At 49.0% G+C, this 20431-nt stretch overlaps 1 protein-coding gene across 2 annotated transcripts in view; it reads left to right on the plus strand.

The window, feature by feature from the left end:
* Window positions 1-9486: 9486 nt before the first annotated feature.
* The window catches only part of IL21R (interleukin 21 receptor), a 30497-nt gene continuing 19552 nt past the window's right edge, over window positions 9487-20431 (plus strand). The window contains exons 1-2 of one of the 2 annotated variants that reach the window (XM_054042512.1): window positions 9487-9601; window positions 15628-15702. In XM_054042512.1, coding sequence (XP_053898487.1) covers window positions 9592-9601; window positions 15628-15702 — 85 coding nt within the window. In that variant the 5' untranslated portion in view covers window positions 9487-9591. Of the gene's footprint in view, window positions 9602-15611; window positions 15703-20431 lie in introns of those variants that run through there. The other variant, XM_054042511.1, reaches the window with a different exon arrangement.

Consider the following 20431-nt stretch of genomic DNA (forward strand, 5'->3'; position numbering starts at 1 on the left):
ATCAACTAGGAGGACTTAGCTGGCTAAATGGAAGAGGTTCTCCATCTGGTCCAGACTGAAAGGAATTTCCCCGGTCCTCGCATCTATTCATCATGTGTTGGACTATCTTCTGTCCCTAAAGCATCAAGGGTTAGCAATTACTTCAATCAGAGCACCCCAGTAGCTATCTTGGTCTACCTACTGATAACTGCTTGCTTTTTTTCCCAACCCAATGTCCATGAGATTTCTGAAGGGCCTGGATAGACTTTTTCCACAGGTGTAGGATTCTGTCTCCCCATGGAACTTGAATCTAGTCTTAGCAAAACTAATTCTTCCCTCCCATCCCCCATTTTAAGCCTCTAGTGACCTCCCTGTTTCACCTTTCTATGAAGGTGGCATTTCTGGTGGCTATTACATCAGCCAGGAGAGTGAGAAAATTGAGGGCGGTAGTATCTGAGCCACTATATACAGTTTTCTTCACAGATAAAATTTATCTTCATCCTCGCCCAAGATTTCTTGCTAAGGTAGTTTCCAGTTTTCATATTAACCAAGCAATCTCCTTACCAACCTTCTTTCCAAAGACTCCTGGTCATAAGGGTGAGGAGCTGCTTCACGCTTAGATGTTAAAAGAGCATTAGCTTTTTAGCTGGATCGGGCAAAGCCTTTGACATAACTGTTCATCACACTTGCAGACAGAATGAAAGGCTGTCCAGTATCCACTCAAAGGATCTCAACTTACATTTCTAGTTGTGTTCAGTTATGCTACCAGTTGGCTAATGTAACACCTCCAGACTGAGTGCTGGTTCTTCAACTAGGTCCTAAACAGCTTTTGTGGCCTTTCTAGCTCACATCCTCATATTTGACATTTGCAAAGCGGAAGTCTGGTCTTCATGTCATTTGTTTGCCTCTGACTATGCAATCCCCCAACAATCTAGAGATGATGCCAAATTTTAACCAGTGGTTCTCCAATCCCTGTTCAATTAGACTCCATGCCCACCTCCAGTTTGGACGTCACCTACGCTGAAATGGAGATGTGCAATCACTCCAAGAAGAAAACCAGTTACCAATCTTTCCATAACTGTTGTTCTTCGAGAAGTGTTGCACATGTCAATTCCATGACTAGCCCTCCTTCCCCTCTCTATCGGTGTCTATCTGGCAGGAAGGAACTGAGGGAGATCGGGGCAGCTCCCCCACTTTATGCCTGCATGCAGTGCACAAGGCAGGGGGGGCCCTTGCCCCACCCCAATAGGTACCGCTAAAGGAAAAACTCACCAACAACTGTGCACACATCTCAAAGAATAATAGTTACGGAAAGGTTAGTAACTGATTTTTGGTGGTAAGAAGCAATTCCAGGAGACATAGATAGCGGTGATAATGGGCAGCAAACCCAATACCTGCTTGCAACATGATGCTGGCAGAGTGGGCATCCTAGACCTAGCCGTAGGAGCCAGAACACGCAGGTCTGTGCTGATCTGCATGAGTTTAGAGCTGTGCGGGGGCGGCAGAAAGCAGCTTGTTGTCGCCACCTCCCTGGGCCAAGGCAAGTACAGCTGGGTATATTCTGTGGGTTGCTGTCCTCACGCAGCATCCATGGGGCAGTGTGAGGAGGAGGGCGGGGTGAAGGCCTGGGTGGGCACCAATCTAGAAATCACAAACCCAAGTCGGCGCCAGTCTGAAATCAATCACTGGGGCAGGGGAGGGCTGCTTGGGGGGGAGCAGGAGGCACCAAGAGGACAACAGGGTTGAAGTTAATGAAGGAAAACATCAGTTGAACAGCACGGGAAAGTTTCTGATGTTGAGTCTGTAAGGCTGTGGTGTAGCCCCCTTGGGGAAGGGGTGGAAGCAGACATGCTGAAGATCAGTCCTGCTCTGGGAGACTGGGCTAGGTGGGATCCAACAGGTTTCTTCCATCCTGTGATTCAGAGCAAGTGGGCCACACAGCCTGGTTGTGGGGAAGGCTGAATTAGCCTGCATCAAAAGGAGGGCGCGGTTTCTCTGCTCTGAAGAAGTGTACATGGCTGGGTATCAGGCAGCAGCATGGGTCACATTTCACTGCTCACAGGCTTCACTTACCAGCAACATCACGATGGGGCAGCAGCTGCATGTGTCAGATGGGCCAGGGGGTTTCTGTTCCATATGGCCCTGGGGACACAATCGCTCAGTCATTCCTGTTTCTGTTTACTAGTTTGTGACATGGTGCTTTCCTAAGAGAAAATGAAAGTGTGTCCATGTGACCCCCTCAGAAGCTGCCAGAGCGAGGCAATCACTGCTCTGCTAAGGTAAGTCCTCTTCCCTCCAGTGTGAGCGGAAGTGTAACCGCCTCCCCCACCCTCAAGATCCTGGGCTTCAGTCAGAGTGAATTCAGGCCTAATGCACATTCAGAAAAGAAATGCATGACCCAGGGGCTGGACCCGAACTCGCAGTGTCCTGGTGGGCTCTAGCCAGAATGAGAAGTGGGGGAGGGGGATAGGCTGCTCGGGTTACTGGGGGAGGGGGGGGGGCGGGGGACACCTGATTTACCAGTTTGAATTTTCTCTCTTAAAATGATTTTGGATGAAGAAATGCAGGTTTGGTGCAGGGAAAGGAACAAGGCCTTGGTGATGGACACATCATGTCAGGTGGGCTTGGTGCTGTGCAGGGAGCCGCCCTGCATTGTGGTCACCAAACGGGCTGCCTCGTCCACCTCTCACTCTGGGACTGGGAGGGTTACTTTGAATGAAGCCCATGGTACCAGGCTTGGTACCTGCAGTCCCTCCCCCAGTCCAAGCCTGGTTTTCAGGAGTAAATCCAGGTTTCACCATTTTCTGCGGCAGTTTTCCCAGCTGGCTGGAATCCCACAGGAGCTGTTCTCCATGAGCCATGCAAGCTGCACCTCCTCTTAGCGTTTGGTCTATATTAACTAGTCTCCATGTCTGGCTTTGTTGTTTTCTTGCATGTGCTTTGCTGACTAACACCTCCACATTCTGCAAGGCTCATTCATATTTTACCTTACTTCCTGGGCTTTCAAGTGGTTTCTTCTCTTGCTGTTTCCATCCGGTGGAAGGATGTTACTTAGCTCTCAGCTGTTCTGCTGTCACTTTACCTCATTATTTTTGGTAATATGCAGATTAACTTCCTCATAAATGTAGAGATGGTTTGACTCTAGGGAGATAGTGCTGGGGTGTAACATTTAGAAACATGATGGTTGCTTATCTGATTGTTTTATTTCCATTGTTACGGCAGGAAATATGGAGAGCTATTGTTTTTTCCATATCATGAATTTAATAGTTAGAAGCATTAATTAGCAAAACACTGTCGAGCAGGAAATTGTCAAAGGCGTGAGTGCACTATTTATTGTACATATTTGTGTTGGTTTTCTAATTACACACAAACAGATGTCTATCTCCCAGTTAAGAGGCCCCTGCCAAGACTCATAGAGCCAGCAACACTACTAACACACTTCCAGCAATCCCCAAACCTCCCCTTTCCCCTGGAAATAGACACTGCAGCACAGAGGTTACAGCCCAGGGTCGTTTGGGGCACAAGAATGTTTTCTTGTCTTGCGTCTGAGATGCCACAAACTGATATCAGGGAAACAGCCTGATGTCCCAACCCATCGCACATGGAGGCTTAGGTCTGTATTTCTGAGCCCCATGGACCTTTTCCTTTGTTGAGTGTGTTTTTGACTATGGAAACTCTGATGCCTTTGGTGCAGAAGAGTTGGCGACACCCACAAGTGCAGTGGTGAGTCTCTCTAGACTGGTGTGTGCTGTGGTGACAGGCGCAGTGTCACAGACATAGAGTGGAGCTGGACATTAGACTTCACTGGATTTGCCATGTCCAAGGTGGGAGGTATCTCTGCTGACTGTTTCACACAGCACAGGCAGTGGCAGAATAGGGGCTCTCAGAGAAGCTATATATTTGTCCCTGGTCCCAGCCCCTCGTGGGCTTGGAGGGTGAGATGCTTTGCGTGGAATGCTACAGACAGAAACTCTGCAGCGTTAGTGCTGATACTTGTGTTAAGATGCCATGTTTCTGGCACTAATGGTCCCCAAGGCATTCACTGGCAGCCTCAGGGCCCCACTTCAGCATTCACAAGGGCTACTCCCAGATACGCAGCAGAGACATAACCAATGAGCCTCACCATGCCACAGAGATGCACAATACACACCAAGGGCATTTCCCGCCCTCTGCCCTGGGCCTGGTCCCTTATGCTGTTTTTCCCTGCTCCGGCCTGTCAGCAGGAAAACCCCTGCCATGTGAGCGTTCAACAATTGCTAAAAAACGAAATACACATAACTGTTCAGCCAGCCCTTCCCCCCCCCCCCCCCGCCCCAGCCACCAGCAACAGCTCCACCACTAGCAGCAGCCCCACCACTATCCCAACCCCCTATGTAACCCCATCCCCACCCAGCCCTGCCCCAGCCACCAGCAACAGCCCCACCACTATCCCAACCTGGTAACTAACCCCGTCCCACCCTGTCCTGCCCCAGCCACCAGCAACAGCTCCACCACCAGCACAGCCCCACCACTATCCCAACCCCCTATGTAACCCCATCCCCACCCAGCCCTGCCCCAGCCACCAGCAACAGCCCCACCACTATCCCAACCTGGTAACTAACCCCGTCCCACCCTGTCCTGCCCCAGCCACCAGCAACAGCTCCACCACCAGCACAGCCCCACCACTATCCCAACCCCCTATGTAACCCCATCCCCACCCAGCCCTGCCCCAGCCACCAGCAACAGCCCCACCACTATCCCAACCTGGTAACTAACCCCGTCCCACCCTGTCCTGCCCCAGCCACCAGCAACAGCTCCACCACCAGCACAGCCCCACCACTATCCCAACCCACTAACTCTTCACCCACCCAGTACCTACCACCCCAACCTTCTCTCATGCCAATCACTCCCCCATCCCTGCCCATACCCCATCCCCGTAACTACCCCCACCTTTCTCTACCCCATTCCTATAACTACATTCCTGCCCCACCCAACAACTACCATGTGGCTACAGTGCAAGAAGGGGGAGGGAGAGCGATCAGCAGCTAAAGGGAAGAAATCAGCTCACACGCTTACAGTGGGAGCGATGGGGACCATCAGAGCTGGTCAAAAATTGTCTGCCAGTGACTTCGAGTCAGTAAATGTTGTTTAAAACGTTTAGCAAGACCATAGGGCTGCATTATGAGAAAGGGGGTTAATCAGATAGGGGGCACATGCTTTGCTGTCCCTGCGCTGCTGGGACCTGCCAGTCCCCTGCCCCCCAGAACTGACTCTCAGCTGTCAAGATTCATAGAGTTTAAAGCAAGAAGGAACCATTAGCTCACCTAGTCTGACCTCCTGCATATCACAAGCCTTTAAATGTCACCATGTTCCCTGGTACTGAGCCCAGTAACTTGTGCTTGCCTAAAGCATCTCTTCCAGAAAGGCTTCTGGTCTGGATTTGAACCCTCAGGAGATGGAGAATGCACCACGTCCCTTGGTAGCTTGTTCCAATGGTTAATCACCCTTGCTTGCAAATCATCGTGCCTAATTTCTCATTTCAATTTGTCTAACTTCAGCTTCCACCAGTTGTGGGGTTTTATTCCTTTTTCTGCTAGATTAAAGCATCCTTAGTGCTCAGTATTTTCTCCCCATGAAGGTATTTATAGGGTGTAAGTAAGTCAATTCTCAATCATCTTTCTGATACGCTAAACAGATTGCGCTCTCACTGACAGGCATTTTCTCCATTCCTTGAATCATTTTTGTGACTCTTTTCTGCATCCTCACCATCCCTTTTAAAATGTGGACAGCAGAACTGTACATGGTACCAGTCTCACCAATGTCATATACAGAGATAAAATCACCTCCTTACTCATACCCACTACTCTGTTTATACATCCAGGGATCACATTAGTCCTTTGTGCCACTGTGTCACATTGGGAGCTCATTTTGAGTTGTTTGTCCATTATGATTGCTAAATCCAGAGGGGAAAGTAAGCCGGTATGGTACGGCACGGCATACTGGTAAGAAAGTGGCTGCCAGGACACAGCCGATCGTACCGGCAGGGCCACTGATGGGGAGGGGGGCAAAAGGGGCAGCTGCCCAGGGGCCCGGCGATTTAAAAGGGCACACCGGCAGTGGCTGGGGCCCCTGACCCTTTAAATTGCCACCGGAACCCCAGGGCTCCTGGCCGCAACTACCCCGGGGCTCCAGTGGCAATTTAAAGGGCCCGGGGCAGCCGCTGCTGCCGCTACCGCACCAGTGGCCAGACCCCTGGGCCCTTTAAATCATCACCAGAGCCCTAGGCAACGCAGGCTGGGCACCACTGAAGAGCTGGTTGGGGGAGTCTGGCCCCAGCCCCGCCCCCCCCTCCGCCCAAGGCCCCGCCCCTTCCAGGACCCCAGAGCCGCCTCCCCAACTTGCCCAGGACCCCGGCTGCCCTGTATACCAGTAAGTCCGTTAAGTTACTTTCACCCCTGCCTAAATGGTTTTCAGAGTCCCTGCTTCCCAGCATATGGGCCCCTGTTCTGTAGGTACGGTCTGCATTCCTTGTCCCCAGCTGTGTAACTTTGCATATGGCTGTATTAAAGCACAAATTTTGTCAGCGGTGATTTTATATTTACTTCCAGATCATTGATGAAAATGCTGAAAGCATTAGGCCTAGAACTGATCCCTGCACTACACCACTAGAAACACCGCCATTAGATGACGATTTTCCATTGACAACTACTTTTTGCAATCTGTCAGATAGCCAGTTCTTAAACCATCCAATATGTGCTCTATTGTTGGACAAAACCTATTTTCCCTAAAACCCAATGGACTAGCATCAATTATTTATATATCCTTTAATTCTTTATCAACTGAACCTCATCTTCACTTTTCCATTAATTTATCCAGGATTGACATCTGGCCACCTGGCCTATGATCATCCCGCTCATCTCACTTCCCTTTTTGAATTCTGGCACAACGTTAGACTCTTCCAGTCTTCTGGAATCTCCCCGGGAACCCAAGATTTATTAAAAATTAACAGCACAAGTCAGAGATCTCAGCCAGCTGCTTCTTTCCAAACACAGAACAGAAATATTATTGACCACTTCTGCATCATTAACAATTTCACCATCTCCATCTAGTCATGGGTTGAGACCATTGCTACTGATCCCAGTATATTTTAACAGATCCTTCTTATCCTTAGCCCCACAAGCCAGGGATTTTTCCTGATGTCTTTAGCTTCCCTTATCCATTTTTGAGCACCCACCAGGCACTACAAGGGACCTCTTCTCCTCTCCTCCCTGTTCCCCTCAGCCCCTCCCTTTGTGTGTGTTCAAACCCTTCCTTTTTGCTTCCACTTAGCTAACCCCCTCCTAACTAAATGAATCCCCTACCCCCAAAATTTGGCACTAACTTGATGTTTGCCACACACCCTGTTCCCTCTGCCCATGTGTTACAGCCCTGCCCTTGCCCTGGGTCTGTCAGTTCTTCAGAGCAGGGACTGCCTGCTACTCGGTGTTCTGCAGCACGTGGTACCCCGGGCCCGAGCCATGCCGGGGGCTCCTAGGTGCTGCACTAACAGAACGGGACTCGTGTACAGCTGCCGGGCTGACCAGGCCTCTGCACTGAGCACCAGCGCAAGGGGTAGGGGGCACCCCAGCAAGCCCCACGCTCAGGCCTGGAGTGGGACCCAAGGGCAGGGCAGAGCAGCAGGCTCCCACTGCGGGTTCAACCCTTACAGTCCGGACAACCCTTACAGTCACCCAAAGCGCCTGTCCCCGGTGAGCTGAGCTGATAGAGGATCTGCGTTGATGGGGGGTGAGGGGGCTGGACTAATGGGGGGCTGGGCAGGGGACAGGAAGATGTGGGGCAAGAGCTCCTGCTGCGGGGCCCTGACCCTATGAATCCCCTGACCCAATGAATATGAGAGAGTGGGCAGTGCTGATTGTCAGCCGTACACAGGGGTGGGCGGGGGGAGTGCAACAACCAGGGCCGGCGCTTCCATTTAGGCGACCTAGAGCGGCAGGATTTGGGGAACGGCAATTCTGCGGCAGGGGGTCCTTCCGTGCTCTGGGTCTTTGGCGGCAATTCTGCGGCGGGTCCTTCACTCACTCCGGGACCTGCCGAAGACCGGGAGCGCGGAAGGACCCCCCACCTAGGGCGGCAAAAACCCTGGCGCCACTCCTGGCAACAACCACTGGTCAGACCAAAAAACTCACCATAGTCTTTCAAAAACTTATGATTTGGGGGGTCTCACTCATGATTTTTGATATGCTGGATATTGGCAATACTGCAGGGGAGCCTGTCCCTGGAATCCCCCAGCTCCAAACACCCGCCATGCTCCTGACCATATCCCGCTACCCAATACACACACCCAGGCTCCAAGACACCTCGCAACACTCTCTGGCTGCCCCCGCTCTCTTCACACCTTCCTGTCCTCAAACAACCTCCCTCCCCCACAGCCTGTCTTAACTCTCGCCAATACCCTGGTCCCTCTGGCTTCTCCAGGCCCGCTCAAGCTGCCCCAAGCTCTGCTCACCCTCTCCCCCAAGGCTGCTTCTGCAGGTGTGAGGAATAGGCTCCTATCGCCCCGTGTCTGCCCCACAGCTCAGGGCACGCTGAGGTGAAATGACCCATTTGTCATCATCAGGGCTGCCGAGAGCGGGTTCGGGCCCCGGTGAAAACAAAATTTTGGGCCCCCCAGCAAGGGCAGACCAGCTAAATAGGGCCAACGAGAGGGGGAGGAGGGGAAGCCAGGGAAACCGGGCCCTGGGCCCCCTTCCAGACCGCCGGGCCCCAGTAATTTGTACTGGCTTCCCCCCCCCCCACCTCCCTCGTCGACCCTGGTCGTCATGCTCCTCTGCACAAAGCAGCTCTGCCCAGGCCTTGGAACCTTCAGCCTGCCTAGCTGGCTACTGCCAACCCACAGACAGGCAGAGTCAAGGCACAGCATCTCCCTGTGTGGCCAGGGTCCAGCGTGCATTCTCTGCTCTGCCCTACACCAACCCATTGCCCTTCAGTCTCAGGCATTTCACCTCCTGCTGCTGAGTCTGTCAGGGATTTCCTGCCGTTCTGCTGCCAGCAGCCTAGCAAGTGCAGCCAGAGGCATGGAGCAGGGCTGCGCGTGGCTGCAGATGGGTCCCTGCCTCTGACATGGCAGCATAGCGGTTAGCCATGCATGGCTGGAGAATTAATTACAATTAACACGTCAAGTCTAAGGGCCCAGTGCTGATGCTTCTGCACTGCGGGTCTCTGAATCCACTAGCCCCACAAAACCCCTTAAAATGACCTTTTAAAGTGTGGGTTTGTGCCACTTCTCCCACCGTTTTCTCACATGTGAGCGTTAGAGAGCAGAGAAATACAGCACGGAGCACTGTGTGGGTGTCGGAGTCATGAATTCGTTGCGTTAATGTACTCACCACATCCTTCTAGCTGCACAGTAATACTGATACAGAGCTGACGTCAGCCACCATATATCACTGTATATTCCAATACATTACTGCTCTGTATTGCTCACAAGCAGATTTTTAGTTTTCACTCATTCAGTGCTGATGAACTCCACCTACTTGTCATAGCCTTTACTTTCAGTGTCTCCAATGACAGTAACGTGTTAACCAGGCAAGTGCCCTATGGATTTTTGGGAGGCTGAAATGGACATCTGAAAGGATGAGGCAAGGTAATATCAGTGGTTCAACCAATTCCCATAGAGGTTTGTTGCCAGCTTGAAGCACTTTGTTAATGTTTCTATTGATAAGTTTGACTAGATTTAAAATCTTTCCTATAGATGATACAGTACTTGCCCCTCTGGTGACATCCATATTGACTTTCATTGTGCAGAATAAGGATTATTTTGCTTCCTTTTTGATTTACCTGCTGCTTTAACCCTATGGTCAGTTGTTTTTTGATTATTGCTGTGTACAGTAGCTGTCAAGCTCAATGCTCAGGGAAGAGCACTTACTGTGCATTTCACTGAATTATCTTTAACCTCTGTAGACCTTCTAGCCTCTCTCCTTTGTTTTGCTGTAACTAAGAAATTATTTTCTGTGTTTGGGAATTTTATATTTCATCTTTATTTCATGTTAGTTTTTATAACTGAGTTCTTAGTTAGACTTTTGGAGAATGTTTCTATAACTGTACACGTATATAATTCATGTAACCATTTACAAACACAGGGTTAGACTAGGTAGACCCAGTCCCTCAGGCTGCTCCATATCTCCAGCTGCTTAGCACTATGTGTCTTTGAACATGCCATGTTGGTACAGGCTCCATCTCTCACACTGTAGTTTATTACAATGTTTATCACTGCTTTCACACTTGTATATAAATTACTAAGTCAGTACCAGACATCTTTATTTAGTACAGTGCTTTTCATACAACCTGTCTCTTAAACTGCTGTACAGAGGTTAAAAGAACTGTGCTTAGCAATTCTATAGTGCTTGACATATGAGCATTCATGAATTGAGAACTATGTCCAGTTCTGGTGTCCACAATTCAAGACGGATGTTGATAAATTGAAGAGGGTTCAGAGAAGAGCCATGAGAATGATTAAAAGATTAGAAAACAGGCCTTACAGTGATAGACTCAAAGAGGTCAATCTATTTAACTTAACAAAGAGTTAAGGGCTGACATGGAGAATAAATATTTAATAATGGGCTCTTCAGTTTAGCAGAGAAAGGTATAACATGAACCAATGGCTGGACAAATTCAGACTGGAAATAAGGCGTACATTTTTAATGGTGAAAGTAATTATTCATTGGAGCAATTGACCAAGGGTTGTGGATTCTCCATCACTGACAATTTTTAAATCAGGATTGGATGTTTCTCTAAAAGCTCTGCTCTAGGAATCATTTTGGGGCAGTTCTCTGGCCTGTGCTATACAGGAGGCCAGGTCAGATCCCAATGGTCCCGCCTGGCCTTGGAATGCATGAATCTACGAGCCTCCTAAATCGCCTGGGAGCTCAGTCTGTATCTTCGTCCTCTTTTTACAGACAGGCAAACTGAGCCATAGAGAAGGGACGTGACTTGTCCGAGGTTACACAGTGACTCCGTGGCAGATCTGAGAATAGAGCCCAGGGCTTCCAGCCTGTTGCTCATTGCTCCACATCATGTGAACTTTCCAAATTAGTAACAGAGATGAACCTCTGGGGTAGGAAAAGGAGGAGATGTGTTTTCTGATTAAAAATTAGATGGAAAGTCAATGAAGCAAAGAAGGGGGTGGTTTTAGTGGTACCCAGGGACTTAGGGCCTCAACAGGCCTTGGGAATGGAAAAGGCCCTCGACTGCATCTTGTGCCTGTTCAGGCGATGTGCTCATCCAGCCACAAAGGGCCATAACGACACCTGCTGCTCCTTTCCCTTGCTATTCTGCTCTTGCGTGTGTCTCAGCACAGAACCCAGAGTAGAAGCAGAAAGATCTAGGGAACAGGGGCTGGCATTCGCTGGCACACTTGCCCTGACTCTCTCAGAGCAGCAGTCCCTCCTCCCTTACCACCCCATGGCAGAAAATTTGGTGGGAGAAGGAGAGAAAGCTTTGGATACCAAGGAGAGAGAGATCTGGGGGGCCCTGGCAAGAGCAAGAGGTTGGACAACAGAGAACATGGGACATGAAAGAAACAACAAAGTCTGAGGGGAAAGAGGGTGCTTCCCAAAGAGAGAACGAGAAGCGCCAGGGAACAGAGAAAAAAAAACATGAAAGAGAACGAAGCGATGGAGAGATGAGATGATCACTTGGCAGGATTATCTGGGGGTTTCTAACTTAATTGTTTCCCTGCCATTGCAGGGACTTTAGGTACTGGTGCACCTCAGACCCTCCTGTGCTCTGCCTGTGGAACATCCTAGTCTCCAGTATATCTTGGTCTAATTCCAGTTGTTGGGTTAATGTGGAGGTGTTGGGTGGAGGTGTTGGGTGGCCTGGGATATACAGGAGGTCAGACCACATGGTATGGTGATCCTTCCTGGCCTTGAACTCTAAGAGCCAAAGGGGAAAAGCAGCGAGAGACATACACCTCGCTGAGAATAGGTAAATGCATTGAGTGCATTAATCTGCCTACATTCTATTGCATCTCTGTAGACAAAGACCTATCTCCTGTGGTATCCGTGTTTGGGGAATGCTATGTAACTGCAACAGGAATAGTGCAGGGGCCTCAGAGTCACTCCTTGCAGGAGACATGTTCTTAATGAAAGAGATCATAAAAGCTAGAGGTGGGATTAAATTCCATCCAGCCAACCCCACAAGTCAATGCATGATTATTCCCATGTGCTAATATTTTGCCCAGTCTAGTTTTAAATATCTCAGGTGAGATGGTTTTGACCCCTTCTCTTAGGAGATAATCCCAAAGCTTATCAGATATCAGTGTTGAGATATTTTTTCTGATACTCAGACTAAATTTTCCATTTCTTAATTTCACCCCTTCACTCTTAGTTCCACCCACTGTACTCCCTAAATGATTCTTCTTTTTCCTTGGTGTTAACCCCTCTCAAATATTTGTGTGGCAGCTTGTAATCTTGTCCCCACGTATTCATCTCTTAGCCAAGCTAGAGGAGTGTAGCACTTTTGACTCTTGCTCTTGTGTCAGGCTCTCCAGCCCCTTGGTCTTTTCTATGCTTTTCTCTGAACAGTCTCTGAGCACAGGAGAAGCATAGGAGAAGATTCTTGAGCAAGTGATAGCCAGAGGGTTTGGAGGAGTAGACATGTAGCTTGTATTGGCCGAGCAGATGTAGGTGAAAGGGGAGAAGTCCATTAGGGTCTGCTGGAGCAAACCGTTTTAGGAGCAGTTTTGAAGTGGATCCTGAAATGAACAAGGAGTCAGCAGAGCTGCTTGATGGTGATGTAAGTCTTGCTTCTTTGTACATATGAGAAGGCAGGAAGCAGCATTCCATGCACACCAGAGAGCTAGGACATTGGGAGGCCAGAGCAAAGGGAGCTGTAATAGTCAAGGGGAGCGAAGCCAAAAGCCTGGGTGAGAATTTCAGCAGAGGTGGAATCCAAGCAGTGGTTTGCATGGGGAATGATACCAAGATCGCAAAGAAACCTAGGACATGTCGAAGGAAAAGGGGAGCTCAGGATGAAAGGAGACAGGAAGATTACAGGCACTGAAGACAAACTGGAGTTTTGAGAAGGAGACAACAGAGAGGGAGTGGTCCTTGAGGAGAAGTACTGTCCCAAGAGAAGCACTTCTGTGTTTGAGACACAGTGGGAGGAAGTTGAGGCAAAGCAAGTTTATTTGGTCAAGAAGAACAGCCAGTGGGAGGTAGAATGGGGCCTTCTGTGTATTGTGTGCTGTGTGCCAACTGAATATTCTTAGCACAGCAGTAGTGTTAAATGCAAAGATATGATACACAAGAGGTAGAGGGTAGCTAGTTACTAGAGAGACCAGCAGAGTTATGGAGGCAGGTCTGGGAAGATGGCTTGGTGTCAAAGGCTACTCTGGGGTCCAGGAGAAAGAGAAACAAAAGGAGCCTTCATGATCAGAGAGGAGGAGCTTGTTCATCACACGGCCAGCGGAGAGCTGTTCCCATGCTGTGGAAACAGGCCAGGACACCGTTGTGAGAGCTGACTGGAGAGGTGAGAGAAGGCGGCTTTCTCAGGGGCTTTGTTGAGAACGGGAAGATTGGCAGTGGGGGGGGGAGGGAGAAGGGAACGTCAGGAGCTGAGGGAAGTTATAAGAAGAAGGTTGACAGTGGCCCAAGTTTTAGAGAACTGGAGAAAGTTCCAGAGGATAGAAAGGTAGTTACAGTTATGTAGGGAGGCATCATGTCCAAGGGGTGCAAGGAAGAAAGGGAGGTTTTTTTAAAGCCCTGGATGACACAAGAAGATCTAGGTGCAAAAAAGAGAGGCGAAGAAGACTGGGGAGAATGTTACTCGGGAGTTAGATATTAATGGGTGTTAAGAAGGGACCGCTACAGCCATCTAGTCCGACCCCCTGCACAGCACAGCATAGACAGTCACCCACGGATCTCTGCTCAGGGCCAGTAACTTATGGTTGAACAAGAACATAATTTATTGACAGAAAAAAAGTAAAATGCTTACACCTGGAGGGCAGGGTGACAGTGACATGTTGGGCTTGTATCCTGCTACCATATTACTAGCTGGGATGTGGAGCTGCACATGAGAAAGACATTTCTCCTCCTTCTGAGCTGGCCCTGCTAACAGTTCAGCTATGAATATGCCTTGATTATCTGACCCTGGTGCCACGGTTCAGTGAGAGTCAGTCTCAGGAGCCAAAGGGGCTTTTCGCTGGTTACTAATTTTATTTTGCTTTCATTATTTGAGTAAACCTGGAAAGTTTTTAAACAATAAAAATATTCCCCAGGTTAGAAGAGCTTAGTTAGTGTCCTCATCACTGAGTGATCCTGTGGCGCATGTGCTTCCGGAGACAGGACTGCTGAGCACGGAGGGACACGCAGGGAATCTTTGAGCGCTGAGCTGATCTCTGTTCAGGGCCATGGGGAAAACATGCTGCAGCAACTTCATGCCCTGCACCCTTTGGCTTCACTCCTAGCATTCTTCCTACGGGTGCACTTGGAGCCTGGGTGGCCAAAGTGTGACCCAGTCCAGCTGCGTGAGCCTGCCCCTCTCTAGCCAGCAGAGGCCACGGGTCCTACCTCCCATTGCCGCGGGTTGGCATTTGTCATACTTTCATGATATCCGTGACAGTGTTGCAATATTGTCATACAATGTGGTGTCTTTGCCTCCCAACATAATCTGACAATGCTGGGTAAGAGCATCCTTCGATTGTAATGCAAGCTAGCTCCCTCTGCAAAAGCCACATGCCTCTGGGACCCAAAACCTCCTGGCATACGACTCTCCCTGTTTCTTTTGGGGACCACCGGCCCCTTTTGGGATGGCAGTGTTATGCAGAGGGTGAATCTGCAGTGAGTACTGATGATGGGGCGCTCCAGCCCAAACCCTGCAAGGATTGTATTTTTCACTCTTTCAATGTATACCTCTGTATTTGCATAAAAATAAATGTTAGCCATTCTGCAAACAAGCTTGGACTGTGTGTGCCACATAAATCCCTGGGGGTTGGAATCAGAGCAAGAGCCTTTGCGTTTCATGGCTGAGCAGAACCGTGACTTATCAGTGTCACTGGATTATCACGTAATGGATCTTAAACAAAGATCTGATCAACCTCCTTGTTCCTTGTAATCAAAAGATTTTCGTATAAATGCTCTTTAACCACTGGTGTCAGAACAGCCTTTCCTTGAATGAATGAGTGTGTAACCAATGTTCTGTGACGCAGGAGAGAGAGGCTTTGCTATACTCCTTTATTTTGTTATATGCAGACAGTTCTCCTGTCCTGTGCCAAGGGCCACAGCCCCACATGCTTTCCTGGGGGGTCTTTAACAAGATGCTTAGAGATTGTTTAAACAAAGGAGGCGGCTTTTAGGGAGACCAGATCCACTTGTCTCCATAGTTGCTGTCTGTCTGCTGTGTTTCTATAGAGCCTAGCACTAGAATCTACACAGGTGCAAGCACCCACATTAGTTGCAGCAATGTTGTTGCTCGCTGTTGCATGGCATTTCTAACCATAGGCACCCAGCAGTGAGCAAGGACTCCAGCTTAGCCTGAGTGCATGTGCTGTAATCTATTTATTTACTGAACTACAATACAGTGCTGTGTGAAGCTCCCTGACATCTGTCTCTCTCATGCCCACACACACACGATTTGGTGGCTGGCCTGAGCTCATGTTTTGTTTTTCAGGACAGCCAACTGGGATCAACATGAGGAACAAATTGCAGCTCCAGGCAATTCCCTTCTTCCTTTTACTTCAGTACAGTAAGTTCCCAGGTTTCTTTCTCAGGCGTTCACACCAGCGAGTCTTTGTATCCTGCTGTGCTGGCCATTGTTTAGGGCTGTGCTGAACTGGCCGAAATGGGGGAGGCTCAAGATATCCAGAGTTAAAGTTTATAGGCTAAAGGTTCAAGCTCGATTTTATTTTGTCCCAGCCTGTTTGTCTGTTCCTGTTTGTAGCAATGCAGCCAATTGCTGGGTTTTTGGGGTACGTCTACACTCCAAGCTGGGGGTGTAATTCCCTAGCTCTGATCAAGCTAACACTAAAAACAGCCTGCAGCCAGGGCAGTGGGGGAGGGGGAGTAGCTGCCCCAAGGCCATACCCTGGGAAGCGACTCTATGAGATGGATTACCCAGAGCTGTGAGGCACCTCACCATGGCTGCCCTTAGTGGGTGGAAGTCTTGTCTGGGCCTGCTGTGGATCAGCTCCCTGACACCACCAGCCTCTGGCAGCACAAGCCTGGCCCGCCAGGCCTCTCTCTGTACAGGTTAGCGATAGGGACCCACCACCCCCGACTCCTCGGGGCACTGCCTGTGGAGTGCTCAGCCCCTGTTCCACTCAACACTCGCAGAGCTCTTCGATTCGCTGTTCCCAAAAGAACAGCACACACCAGCTTGTAAGATTCAACTCAGGATCACCACTTTGCTTCACACACAGCACTGAGATACTTACAAGGAGAGAACATGAGTGTTTATTACAAATAACAGAGATTCAAGTGATAGAGAGTGAGACTATTGGAAACAGTTACATATAAAACTAAATCATAACACGCTTTCTAGAGACTAACCTTAACTAACAAGGCATTCCCCTAACTCCTACAGAGCCTCATCTCAAGTTCTTTTCAACCAGTTTGGCTGAGATCTCATCTCTCAAGTCCACTGGCAGCTTGACCTCACAGCCTGAAAGAATGCCAGGGTATCTCTTTGCACCCATAAAATATCAGAACAGACCTTTGAAGTTCACCTGAAAATAGGGGTGTGTCTCCTCCCCCTCCACTCACCTCTTCCTGTTAATTTCCAAAGGAATTTTCCACCAGATCTTCATTAGTGTTTGCCTTAGTATGCAAATAGATTCCTGTTGCAAGACACGCTATATACAATGGTCCACCAGGCAGAGACGTGTCTCCATCACCTGCCTGGAGAAGTTTGTCTGAAGATACAGTACATTTGAGTGACCTATTTCTAACTACAGACTTAGAAATCATTTTTAATACATATACATAACATATTTTCCATACACACATCTCTCAATTATTGTGATGACCAACATGACACAGGCTTTCAGAACATACCTTACATGATCTCTTTTGGTGAACCCATGGGATCCCTGTGCCCCTATGGACTCCTTGACCTCAGCCGATTGGCATCAAGAGGTCCTTGGGTCACACCATCCAGGACGCTAGGCCCTTCCCATGGCTTGTGCCACCATGTCTACACTCGTTTTTAGTGTGCTAGCTTGGTCAGGGCTAGTGCAGGTCTGTCTCCTCAAGCTGGGAATTACACCCCCAGCTCCAAGTGTGGACATCCCCTAAGATTCAGGGCTGGTGGGTGTTTCAGCAGAAATGGCTTCTATTCATGTGTGTGATTTACAATAATTCCAAAACATGTTGGCTATAATATTAGGCACAGAGAGTCTAGAAATGGCCAGCTCAGCACCACTGGAGAAGCGGCTGCCTTTAAATTACCTGCCTGGGACCCACAAGCTGAGCCACTCTTTTGGGTACACGTGTCCCATTACCCAGTTCAGTGCTCTGTGGGTGCCCGTTGTCCTTTACCAAATGCTCCTGGCCACTGCGTAGAAATTTAACTGAGCCAGAGTTGACTTTCTGAAAATATCATTTAGAGTAGAAACAAGCAGCACAAAGAGCATCTGCAGGAACCAGATTTGGTTGGATTTTCTTTTTCTGTTTCTAAATGGAGCCTCACCTCGCTTTACACTCGAGTTAGACCAACCCATAAACCCGAGAGCAGCAGCATCCTGCCTACCTGGCAACAGGGATGAGCTGCAGGCCCCTCACACTGGTGTCAGGATGACATCACAAGACTTCCTAGGCTCTAGAGATGTGATGTGAAGCATGCCCTGTCCTGGTGAGATGGTCCTCCATCTCACTGGGAGTTTTCCCTTAAGGAGCATGCATCCCAGGGGAGAACCCCCTCCACGGGACACTGCATTTTACAGATAGCTGTTTTCCCCCCATCCCAAGGTGCCCTCCTCTCTTTCATCAGATATCTGCCATGCTAGGACATCCAAGAGCTGGCATGGGTGGACTTGAGTCAGGTTTTTCAAATGCAGAATTCTCTGCTCTAATGTTCTAGTCTAGGAGGATTACAGTGGTGGCATGATTCTAATATAATATTCAGCACTTATGTAATCTTTGCTGATTATTGTTTGTACTGTAGTATGGCTTAAGGTGAGGCCTCATCTGGAGTACTGTGTCCAGTTTTGGGCCTCACACTACAAGAAGGATGTGGAAAAATTGGAAAGAGTCCAGCAGAGGGCAACAAAAATTATTAGGGGGCTGGAACACAAGACTTATGAGGAGAGGCTGAGGAACTGGGATTGTTTATCTGCAGAAGAGAAGAATGAGGGGGGATTTGATTGCTGCTTTTAACTACCTGAAAGGGGGTTCCAAAGAGGATGGATCTAGACTGTTCTCAGTGGTACCTGATGACAGAACAAGGATTAATGGTCTCAAGTAGCAGTGGGGGAGGTTTAGGTTGGATATTAGGAAAAACTTTTTCACTAGGAGGGTGGTGAAGCACTGGAATGGGTTACCTAGGGAGGTGGTGGAATCTCCTTCCTTAGAGGTTTTTAAGGTCAGGCTTGACAAAGCCCTGGCTGGGATGATTTAGTTGGGGATTGATCCTGCTTTGAGCAGGGGGTTGGACTAGATACCTCCTGAGGTCCCTTCCAACCCTGATATTTTATGATTTTAAGGGCCTCAGTCATGGATCAGGGCCCCACTCTCAGTGCTAGGTGCTGTACATACACATAACATAGAGATAGTCCCTGCCCTAGGAGCTTCCAGTCTAAGTATGAGACAATAGATAACAATAATACTATGATCTCAGTTTTACAAAAGGGGAAACTGAAGTGCAACAGCAACTTGTTCAAGACCACAAACTAAGTTGGCACTAGCGCCGGGACAAGAACTCAGGAGCTCCTGGCGCTCAGTCCTGGGCTCAGGCTGCTTGACTATGCCGCTGCACCCTACAGTCCGTGGCTAGCCCCCTGCCCGCCTGATCCCAGCTTGGTGAACCAGGGTCTCCACCCAGCTATAGGATAATTATTAGAGATGATCAGTTTTCCATCCTGGTGGGTGTTGTGAGGATCCCCAACTGTCCTCTTTTCCAGTCAGTGCCCCCACTTCTTTTTGGAGTCTTGCATGCCCCTGCGGATTGGTGCCCTTAGGCTGCTCCTGGAGAGCAGATTGTAACCTGATGGGAGAAAACAACAGACTAAGGGTAGGTCTACACATACCTCCGGGTCCGGCGGTAAGCAATCGATCTTCTGGGATCATCTTGTCTAGATGCGATAAATCGATCCCAGATCGATCCCGGAAGTGCTCGGCGTCGACGCCGGTACTCCAGCTCGGCGAGAGGAGTACGCGGCATCAACGGGGGAGCCTGCCTGCCGCGTCTGGACCCGCAGTAAGTTCGAACTAAGGTACTGCGTACCTTAGTTCGAAGTGGGGGGGTTAGTGTGGACCAGGCCTAAGAAAGGGAAGCAGTGGTGCAAACCCAGGGGAAAACCTTAGGTTTTCTTTTCCTTTGAGCTTCTTCTTCTCAGTCAGACTCTCCACCCTCAACTGGACACACAAGTCAGTGCAGTGTTGCCCTAAAGTAGGCGCATTATCCTTGTGGGGGTTTTGCATGTGATATGAAGGGGGCTGGACAGGGTGGGCATTTCGGGCTGGCCACAGTGCAGCCCGCTGCAGTCGCTGTCAGTTAGCTCTGAGCAGGCAGCTTTCACTTCAGCCACACTGTGAACACTAAATAAAACTGAATCTTGTGGCTGTTTTGAATGTTGGCTTAGGCCTTTCACACACTGCAGCTTCACAAACAACTGCCCGGTTGATAAAGTGCACACAGCCACAGAGATGCAGCTAAGAAGTGCAAGGGAGAAGGGAGCACAGCTCCTGGGGGGAGGGGAGGGGAAGTACACATCTGTGCTTTTTTTAATATCAAGCACTAGCTTCACTGTCAGCAAAGCTAAAATGCAGGATCCTTCCTCTCTCCCCAGAGGAACAAACAGAGAAAGAAGCAGACCTTATGGCTGGTGTAGTACTGACAAGACTTAGGAATTTTGCAGCAGCTGATTTAAAATTTTTATTAAAGCTAATGTTAAAATTACATAAGACACAGGTCAAGGAAAAGGAAGGTAGTCGTGCTTAGATTATCCACAAGTACAAAGGTTGGTTTAAAAGTCATATAATACATATAGTACATAAACAGCAATAACCCAAATTTAGATTAATAAATCTAAAGACATAGTTTAGATATTAGTATCCAAATATTCGGATACATCATTCATGAAAAGTTATACAGAGAGTCCATAAAACTGCAGTGACAGCAGTGCCTAGCAGCCCACCTTCTGAGTGACGCATAGTGGGACACATGGCAAGAATGGCCTTAGCTCAGGTACTGACGCCACTGAAGGAGGAGAGGATCTTATAGGGGCCACAGTCTCAAAATCTGCCCTTGAGTAATGGGA

The sequence above is a fragment of the Malaclemys terrapin genome, chromosome 10, assembly GCF_027887155.1.
Source record: "Malaclemys terrapin pileata isolate rMalTer1 chromosome 10, rMalTer1.hap1, whole genome shotgun sequence".
Taxonomy (NCBI): Eukaryota; Metazoa; Chordata; order Testudines; family Emydidae; genus Malaclemys; species Malaclemys terrapin.